This window comes from Scardinius erythrophthalmus, assembly GCF_964197995.2.
Source record: "Scardinius erythrophthalmus genome assembly, chromosome: 10".
NCBI classification, from domain to species: Eukaryota; Metazoa; Chordata; class Actinopteri; order Cypriniformes; family Leuciscidae; genus Scardinius; species Scardinius erythrophthalmus.
The window spans coordinates 705,209-716,248 of NC_138230.1; the positions used below are offsets into that span (position 1 = coordinate 705,209).

Here is an 11,040-nt window from a genome sequence, read left to right on the forward strand (position 1 = left end):
TATTTCTCTGTTCTCCAAACTAACTTTAGCTGGAAAATAACTTTATTCAAGAACTGCTATAAAGCCAAAACAATCTCGGTTACTTTAAACTATCCTTGTATCTCTGGAAAGCCGCTTTGGAACAATCTACACTGTTAGAAGCGCTATATAAATGAAGATGACTTGACTTCTGCAGCTGAATTGAGAGAGTGATGCCGATTTCATCAGACATTAAAACTGTTTAATCCTTCAGATTGGTGTCTGTGTGTGAGTTCTTCTACACCGTATCGCCATATACACACGTTTCTGAAGGTCTCGGACTAAGAGGACTCGAGTCCAGTCAAGACCATGACTGCGGGGATATCTCATCACTACATTCTCTGTGTGTCGTCTGATTTATTTATTAACATTAATGTGATTGGATGTTAAACTTATTTCCAATTTGATGTATTTTGTTACTGTTGTGCAACAAGGGCTTGTGTCAGAAATGTCATGCCTAAACATTCAGTTGTGTCAGTCGTTAACCCACATTTAATACACATGCCCACAACATTCAGGGTATGATTACAGAAAAGTACTTGTAGGAGATCTTGATTTTTATATTACGACATATGATATAATGAAGTTTATGTGGTCTTTACTAGCATTACTAACTGTTACGACCCTTCTTTGGCTCTTTACCGTCTAGGTACGTTAGAAGGGGAACATAAAACCAAGTCACCATTGATCACTAAATGGAATGAGAACGAGAGAGACACGACAAAATCAAATAAAGACTGATTTAATAAAATATAAAGTAATATTTTACATAGGAACAAAACAAAAACAGAAGGAGCAAAAAGGGAAAACAGGATTGTGCCAAACAAACAAAAATAACATAATCAAAAAGGGACTAACTAAACCATTCACCTCTAATCCTAAACTAGAAAAAAGAAAGTCAAAGAAAAAGTCTTCAACGTCCGAGACGTCGTAACTAAACTACTCTAACTAATAACAAAACTACAGAGGGTGGCACGAATCCCTAACCTAGTGTATATATACAGACATTTAGCTAAGTGTGCAAATGTATGTCACGAGACGGTCTTCCCCTCTCCTGCCTTCTGCGTAACCCAGCTATTGCAAAGCTGTTTAACTCTCTCATAGCTCACAAATAAGCAACCAAAAACAAGGCACAATTTACATGACACTACACACTTAAAACTATATCAAGCAAAAAGAAAAACAAACACATCATAAGACAGAACCAAACAAAAGGTCTCTATCCTCAAAAGTGAAAGAGAGAGAGAGAGACAAGAGACCAAAAGGAGAAACACAAAAACACACCGACAACACTATAAACGTCCCTAAGGACGTAACACTAACATATAATGATGTTATTAATTTAAAGCTCTTGAGTTGATGATAATTCTATTTCCGTCAGAAAAAGACTGAACAAAAAAAATCCCACAACAAATTAATCAGTGACTTAACCCTAACCCTTTCCAGATTAAAATGTTTTGAATTGGCTTTTTCATAATCATAAGCTAATTTACCAGCAAAACTGTTAAAGTAATCAGGGAACTTCTTATGTATAAAGCTTTCATCAACTAGTTTACACCACACAGAATGAAAACACGAATAAACTTTATCACTAATATTCTCGCTATAATGTTTTCTCACATGTATTTTCAGTTTATCTGCCTGTTGTTTTCCACAGTTCTTGTGCTCATCTGATGTCATGTCAGTACTGGGAAATGTAATATCAAATTTTAGAATGAAGCTTATGTCTTTCCGTTCCAGTAAATTAAGGGCACGCATTTGTTTTTTAAAATGTTCTTTAAAAGTTTTTGAATGTTTTATGCATTGTTTTTTTTTTGTGGGGAAACATGAAAATTTTGATCTACGGTGTTGTTCAATCAACCTTTCTTTTAACCACTTAAATTTAGCAATAATCTTAGGATCTTTCAGATCCAGCTGGTTATCTATATTGCCCATTGCATAAAAGTCCTGGAAGTAAGTGTAAACCTCTATTTGATGATTATACATTTCCTCAGAGAAACAAGCTAACTGACTCATACAAGAATCACAACCTTTATTTTTTACACACGGACAAAAGTGTGTAAATATAAGTATAGATTTTATATTTTTCTCCCTTCCTTTAATCTGCCTCTTTATTTCATTAATACATTGCACTTCACTGTGAACCATAACAGGAGGTTCTTTAACTGGATAATACGGTCCGATTACAGTATCAGGTCCATTTTTATGCTCAATCACTGCAAAACTATACTGATTAGAGTCAGCATTTTTTTTTTTATATTAAACCACCTTATATACCTTGAAATCTTAGAAGACATTGCTTGATTTTCAGGAAAAAATAAATGTATAGGCAGAGCATAAAAATGATCATAAAAAGAATAATAAGAATACATTAGTTGAATTATATTTACAACAAATGTGTCATTCTTGTTCACTTTGATGAGGCCGTTGTCATCTCTGTTGTTCCACTTCTCCTTCAACGCCATCAAACTGAGGAAACATGCTCCACTAGAAGAGGATCACAGTAAATTACAGTAAATGAGTACAGTAAAACGAAGTTACAGTAAGGGTATTATACTGCGGTAAGAGCAACACATGTACGGTTAAGATAGTGTAAAGAGCAGTTAATCGTGCGGTCAGTAAGTTACCGCAAACAGTGTGACAGTGAAGTGATATTGTGGTCGCTGTTAATGTTATGAGATTAAAGGAGAACTCCGGTCAGTTTTAACATTGAGCTCATTTTTTTGTACATTTGGAGTGCTGTCAATACAGAGAACAACGACAGAAATTGGTGTTGCCTACACCGTGTTATCCTCTTTTTAAAATGTGCACCCTGTTGACTTCAATGGGGCAAGTACTAAACCTGCTTTTAGCCTCTTAACATCCTTGATGTGTCATTACAAGAGCACAAGTCATGTGAGTGATTCCTTCAGAGTGAACACGAGTGAATCTGACTGCAGTAGATGTGAAAGATATGAATAAAAATGATGTTTATTCAGCCAGCGCACATACCTGTGTTTAAGAGGACAACACGGTGTAGGCAACACCGATTTTTGTCGTTGTTCTCTGTATTGACAGCACTCCAAATTTACAAAAAAATGAGCTCAATGTTAACATTTACCGGAGTTTAAATTAAACTTTTAATGTTCATTTTAATGTTTTCTTTTATTATTTTTTTATTACACAAATAAATGCCATGATGCTTTTAAAGCACCAGTAGGTGGCGGTCTTCTTGACTCAACTGATTCGTTTAAAGCGCTGAATCATTCGATGATGAACCGCGGCGAGTGTTGCTGTGATCTATGATCTATTGCACTCTTGGTCGTGTGATGTTTCTGAACTAAATCATTTGTAATGATTATAAAAACTGCACTCATTTGTTCTGAGTCTCTCAAACAGCCTCAACTGGGGCAACCTTGTTCCCATCAGGATATTATCTATCATCAGCCGCTGTTTACACTGAATGTAACTCAGTCAGAATCATTCTCACATTTTGGTGCTTCATTAGTTATTTCTTCTTACTGAAATGTAATCAGGCTATTAGTCCGGTATTCTCTTTGTCCTTTATTTATTTATTTATTTATATTTTTAAAACAGGAAAAGATTAAGGACAATCGGGCCTGGCTCAGTATAAAACTGATTTTCAGCAGGTTCCTGCTCTGCAGAACATATAAACCACATACACAACAAAGTTCACACACTAAACAGCTAGAGACAACAACAGACACACAAACCAAGATATTGGACAACAAGAGGGGCTATAGAGCCGTCTCAATGGTCACAGCTATACCTGTCCATTAAATGGCGAGCAAATGTTATTTTAAATAGTCTTCTTGATGTGATAGTTCTGATGTGCTGTGGGATCTCATTCCAGGTTTTAGTGAGCACATGAAAAAAAAGATCTCTGTCCATAACAGTTTCTAAAAGCCGGTAAAGGCAAGAGTCCATTTGTAAAAGATCTCGTAGTGCGCTCAGACCTTGAGCTAAGTTTCGGAACCAATTCGTTTAGAGCAGTTACAGTGTGTCCATTTGAGATTTGATAAAACAAGTTTATCCCATGGCTTATTTTATAGTTCTGAAATGTCAAGGCATTACACAAAGATAGTGCAGTACAGTGGTGAGTCCAGCCTGGAAGCCTGACATGGATCTTATGAGCTCTATTATAAATTCTTATTACAGGTTCAATAATCTCATTTGTTGTTAGTGACCAAACAGGTCCTTCAAGCAGACAAGCAATACTTTTTGTGCGAAAAAAGAAAAAGAAAAAGAAAACTTTATTCACCAATTTCTTCTCTTTCGTGTCAGTCTCTGATGCTTTTCCCATAGTAACCACAGTCCAGCGCTTCTGTGTTCTGTGTCAGCGCGCCGGCTCACGCGTGTGTCGTGGTGCTCACGTGAACAGACCGACACGGAAGAGAAGAATCTGTCGTTTTTAGTTTTTGTGCACAGAATTATTCTCGTCGCTTCATAACATTAAGGCTGAACCACTGTAGTCTAAACCCTTTCTGGAGCTCGACAGTTGACGTCGGTGTTTATGGGTGATCAGAAAGCTCCCGGATTTCATCTAAAATATCTTAATTTGTATTCTGAAGATGAATGAAGGTCTTACAGGTTTGAAACGACATGAGGGCGAGTAATTAATGACAGAAATCTACATGTTTGGGTGAACTAACCCTTAATGTCGAGCTCTGTATCTGTGTTACCGGTCCAGTATAACTCTTTTAAAGATGACATAAATTAAACGTTTGTTTTGGCAGCTTTCTCATGTAAGGCATGGTTAAGGTCACTCTACTTAGAACATTTTAATTATAATGGTTTCAATGGCGTAAACAAACTGGTTTTAGATTTTACCTGAGAAGATCTAACTGGATTCTAAAGGGTTTCATTCAATTACCTGCATTTATTTCTCAGAGAACAATATCCGTCAGAGGATGAGGATATGCCTGCACCTGCTATCTCATGTAGTTATGATTTTTTATTATTTTGGTGTTGGTTTAGTCCTAAAAGGCCCTGGCTCCCAGTCACCGCACACTGTTGAGAAAGTGGTGTCTTACTTTACAGGATCCCACGACTCCGGCTCTAAACCCCTGTGAGCGGACTGAGTGATCAGACCGAGATCCACACGTCCACTTATCCACACGTCCTGCAGATGTTTCTGACACTTTCCATCACACAGGTGATCTGTAAAAACAGGAGAAAATACCAGGTTATGACAATTTTGAGAGCAACATACCCAACTTTTACATTACAATAGCTATTTTATCCAGAGTTATGACACTTTTACATTCAGAACTCTTAACCAAGTGATAGAAGAAGAGCTTACAGTCAGTCAGGAAATCATATATAGGTTGAAAGAGCGGGAAACTGTCCAAGAACTCAGGAGACTGGATCTCAAGAGCCTCATCCATTTCAGCAGCGTAGAGCGACAGGAGGTTCTTAGTGTGCTCCATCTTCAGGTCTGCAAAGGCCTTGATAGTCCAGCAAAGGAAGAAATAATGGAGAAAGAAGCAGAAAATTAGAAACCACAAGTGTATAACGTAATCTCAGGCCAGAGAAAGATTGTAAGCTGGTTAAGGGTCTGCCATATGATATTCCACGTGTGTTCAGAGTTATCTGGGGCCGTATGTGTAACATTAGTCTTAATTCTGTCAAAATTTTAAGATTGATGTAATTTTACTCTAATCCTAGACTTAAGAATAAGCGTGATTCATAAGGGTTCTCTAAGTGCCAAGACTAGATCTCAGCTCGTACCAGCCCAGTCTCACCCCAAAACGTCACATACCGACGGGTCTTGACCATACATCAACATACGACGAAAAGGGTACCCCCAAAACGTCAATATGAGACGCAGACATAAGCGCACCAGCAGCGCCTCCTAGCGGTACCCTAACACATACCTAAACCTACCCATAACCCGAATCGTCACACATGGACGTTTTGGGGGTACCCTTTTCGTCGTATGTTGACGTATGGTCAACTGTGTTACATGTTATACATGATGTAAGAGAGCTGGAGAGGTCTCCTGTCCTAGTTAGGAGTAACAAGATGGAGGAGAGAGGAGGAGACACACACTTTTCAATGAAAATATGATGTATTGGAGTTAAATGATGACGGAGTTGATCAAACGATAAAAAAGTTTAATCATCAAGGTATTCTTTTTATAACCTACCTTTAAGACATTTTACAGCAATGAAATGAAATGAAAGTAATAATTATATTGTTGGTGACTGTAAGAATGCAGCGGTGAAGACTCGGCCCTTCAGTCCACAGAGAGCCGGCTCTTGAACAGAGCCATTGTGGCACTGACCACACCACACACACAGTAGTGGACAAAAGTCATGTGCGGAGGTTTAATTACCCTACACGTTTGCTTAAACCATCAAATTATGAGGAAAATGTTTTTGTATTTATATTTTTTAACTCAGACATGTGTAAGTACCGATCTTTTATACTAGAAGTATTAGGACACGATTGGATAGATGATTAGGTAATAAATGACGTAACAATTTAGTCTTCCTGGCTGAACTTACACTAAAGCTTTTATTTCCATTGTACAAAATCATTAGTTATCTATTTACTGTAGTTCATTTATCTATACAGCCGAAAACGGTGATCGTGGCAATGCAGGAGATCAGTAATATTATTGAATATTAAGTGACAAAAAAGGGCAAACTACAGCTACAGGTTTTAGAAAAACTAAAAAATCATACATTGTCTGCAACAATTAACACTCCTGTAATGGGCTTTTACTGCCAGAGATGATCAGAGGAAGAAAGTTATGCCGCTTTATGCAGGAAAAAACTCATTCGAGAACCAAATTTCCAATAAAAGTCAGAAAATATCAAAGCATTTGAGCCTATATACTCTCAGCAAACACAACAGCGGTTTTATATCACTGTAAAATGACACTTAGTTACTATATTTAATGTAACATTATTGGTTAATTATAGCCTGTGAAGTTTGAGATGGGTGACAATGCTTTGGTCTAAAGTTATTTAAACATTTATATGTATAGAAGTACAGTAACTCAATATCTGAACGGATTCTAAATTCATTATCGTTTCTTTGCTTCGGTTAATGAGGTAACAGTAAATTTAATGTGTTATTTTATATTTTTACTTTGTAATGCAATGCTGATTTTCCTGTATTTCTGTATATTTCTATATTATTTTTTATGTTTATTCTGATGTTTTATTGCTGTTATGTGTCTCTATTGGCCACCATTAGAATATCTTACTATCTTCTGTTGCACTTTAGTATTAATATTGTGTTTAGTTTAGTTTGCAGTTATTAATGTTTAGATGTCTGATGTTCTTCTTGTATTTCAGCACAAATATCTCAACATTCTTAAATCAAGATACATTTACTGGAGAAGAATCAAAAGGACTGAAGATATAAAGTCTTAATGTCTTGCAGTGAAGCAAAAGTTAATTTGGACTTTGATTCTACAAAGAAAGATTAATTCACAGAGATCAAAGCTGTAACTCACCGCTAGGGAAGAAGCACGGTCCATTATAGTTAAATCATCATCCACACCCTCCGCCTGAACGTCTTTCATCTGAAGAAAAGTAGAAACATTTAAAACACATTAGACAAGTCTCACACAACAATAGATAAACTGTTCCTCTGTATCGATTGCTGAATCACTGATTAACAAATACAAGTTTAAATGTTTTTATACGCATGTTTAATTATTGCACAGTGAATAATGTGGCTTACACTTTAACCCTCCGATGGTCCTCGGTCACTTCTGACCGAATAATTTTCTGTTTTGAATGTTTAAAAATCACAGCTTCATCAGAATGTTACGAAACTTGGTGACTTTTATGGCATTAGGTATGTGAACACACAAAAAAATTGAGTTCATGATCCGAGCATGCTAAGTGGTCGTAAAAAAATGAGTCACGATTTTGGTCTTCGGTCAAAAATGAATGGGAAATTGACAAAAACACAAAAATTCTCTACAAATCAGCCAAGATGCAGAAAAAAAGTGCTCAGCAATGAAGGGGTGAAACTCTAAAACATCAAGAGAGAAAAACATAACATAATTAATAATTATAATTAATATATGTATATATAATTAATATAATAATTATTAAATTATTAAAATAATAATTAATAAAATGTTATAAACCTTGGCAAAAAGTATAATTTGAGAATTTCTAAAAAAACAAACATTCAATCCGCATCTTAAAAGTAAGTAATTTGGTCCAAAAACAACTAGAATTCACAAACATCTCCATTTAGAGCTATACAGGCATCTAGTGGTAAACCCATGCAATCACATGTTTTATTTAATTTTATGTTTAATAAATTGATTTTTTTTTTTTTTCTGAAAGCCTAGTCTCTATTTTAACCGAAAATACTGCATGGAAAAAAAAAAAATCAATTTATTAAACATAAAATTAAATAAAACATGTTATTGCATGGGTTTGCCTGTAAGTTTCTAAAGACTCAGGTTGAGTTCGGCAGGTCATTCAACAGTCCAGAATATAAACTTCACGTTTGGAACACAACTTGGTTAGACACATGGCTTTGACTTTCTAGCAATTTTAGAGAGGAATTATTTTGTAGAATATATATCTTGTGTAAAATGTGTATGTTTGCTTCACAGTAAACTTAAACTTCTATAATTCGTCTTTGACTATTGCACTCTTGGTTTCTTAACTAAATCATATGTCATAAATCATAAATATAAAAACTGCACTCATTAGTTTTGATTTCTTCACGAGAGTCTGTCACACACAGATAGGCTGTGCAAGCCTTTACGGTCACAGCCTTGTTAATAACACATTATCCATTATCAATAGCCATTTACACTGAATGTAATATAATCAGTATCATTCTTGCATTTCGATGCTTCCTTAGTTATGTTTTGTTAGTGCTGTTTAATCAGGCTAAATAGTATAAATAGCATAAAAGTAACATCAAGCGCATGATGAAGCAGTGAACGTGAACATCAGTTTAAATACTTACAGAGAAATCCGTTTCGGTAGAATCAGCTGAGAGTCTTCTGGTGAAGAACTCTGTAATGGAAACCAGGAGTCAGAAAAAGAGAAATGAGGAAAAGATCAGTTCAAACTTCCCGGAGCAGGAGCCACCACTACTTTCTCTTAGATGGAGAGACTCTATGCTGGCCTACAAATAAACCACTCGACCAATAGACCTGTATCAGACAGGCTATAATGCCCAACCCTTGAGGTTATGACGCATGTCATGACGCATAACAAATCATGAAGCATAACAATGTTGTTCATCTCCATGCCTTCAGGAACTGAACAATGCCAAGAGTGAGAGATCAAATTACACAAGTGTCTGATTTGACAACCCTGATCAGCTTCTGCTTTATTCAAACTTATTCAACCTGAAACACTTTCTTCTTAAGTAACAACAACTTTTTAGCACAGAAAGTTATTAAACCTAATAGATTCAATTATCCTCTACTCAAAATAATGAGTATTGTGAAATTGTCGAATGGTCATGTGCAGTTCTACATGTTCAAGCTTTTGGATCTTTTAAGTTTTGTTTACCTGGACTTTTAATGGAGGGACAGAAATCTCCTAGATTTCATTAAAAGAAATATCTTAATTTTGTGTTTCAAAGTCTAACCAAAGTCTCATGGGTTTGGAACGTCATGAAGGAGAGTAAATGATGAAAGAATTTACATTATTGGGTGAACTAACCCTTAAAGCTTGTTGTCTCTGGCTAGGGAGCTAACCAGTGCACGCTAGGGTCCAAGCCATAGATCACCTATTTAAAAAATAAAATAAATTAAAAATAAATAAATTTACAAATTTTTGGACTTTGGTCATGTCAGGTCACAACCAGACTAGGTGAGCTTGGTCTGGAGGTGCCTGTAATGGTGCCATAGCATATTTTGCGGAGGAAGACTCAGCGAAACATAGAAGCTTAACTGCTGGGGTTGGTGTCACTGATGGTGGTGATGAGGTGGGGGCCACGTTGGATCGGTGAATCTGAGGGAGGTGTTTTTGTTGGGGAGGTCTGTTAGATGTGCTAACTGGCAGTAGTAGAGTGGCCCCCAGGCCTAGAGAATAATATATATATACAATAATTGTATTGACTGGCCTAAAATATGGTATTATTATTATTATTATTATTATTACAGTACTGCCACTACTACTACCCCTACTATTATTATCATGAATATTAGTGTTACCTCTACTATTGCTACTGTTATTATTATTTTTGTTATAATTATCATTATTATTATTATTTCAGACAGGACCACTTGAGTCAAAAATAGCAGACATTTGTCAAATATATTCAAATTTTATTTGCATTATTGTTAAAGTTACATTTGGCGGTATGGCTCTGTTCTGAGTTACCCATCAGTTTCATGAGCTCCATGAAAGCTAGTCAGGGAACAGCAGCAGCTTCTGGGGACATCTCCCATTAACTGGGAAAGCAGCAAAAACAAATCCCCCCAAACAGACCATACCAGGCAATCATCCCTGGCTCTTCTTGCTAATTGAAGAGCCAGTAGAGGATTAAATGAGCGTTTCAAAAGCCAATCTTATTTAGTTGAAAAGTATGACCCAATAGATCCACGTGGAGCTAGCAAGAGGAAAGAAGCTAGAGCTAATAAGGCTGTAAAATTAAAAATAAGCCCATTAGTAATTGAAGCAATGTTTATTTCAACTACAGATCACAAGCATCACTCATAGCTTTCTGAGCCTCAAGAATGGCTCGAGTATCTGGCCGGAGGTACCGTTCATAAGCTGCCGAAGACCATCTTCCCATAGCTTTAAGGGTAGAAACGGGAGTAGAGGAAGCTGCAGTTGTAGCAGCCCCTATGCGCAATGAATGAGCCGAATAACGCTCTGGGGGAAGCCCACAGTATTCACAAAGCAGGCGGAAACGGGATGCAAACCAAGCTCTAGACATAGACTTTCCCTCCTCCTTTGTAAATAATGGATCATCCAGACGAGCTTGTGAACGACTCCTCAGATAAGCCAACATAGATGACAGAGGACAAAAAGCAGAGTTAGTTTCAGAAACATAAACAAAAGATCCTTCTCTATT

General features: G+C 36.4%; 1 protein-coding gene across 1 annotated transcript; it reads right to left on the reverse strand.

Moving 5' to 3' along the window:
* Positions 1-744: 744 nt before the first annotated feature.
* Positions 745-9,112, reverse strand: LOC308697834 (calcium-dependent secretion activator 2-like). Its single transcript, XM_081377428.1, has 5 exons — positions 8,974-9,112; positions 7,487-7,555; positions 5,321-5,465; positions 5,052-5,178; positions 745-2,505 (listed from the first exon to the last, which is right to left on the reverse strand). Exons 2-5 carry the CDS (start codon positions 7,553-7,555, stop codon positions 2,232-2,234), a joined length of 615 nt encoding a protein of 204 aa, XP_081233554.1. The 5' UTR covers positions 8,974-9,112; the 3' UTR covers positions 745-2,231.
* Positions 9,113-11,040: the final 1,928 nt, after the last annotated feature.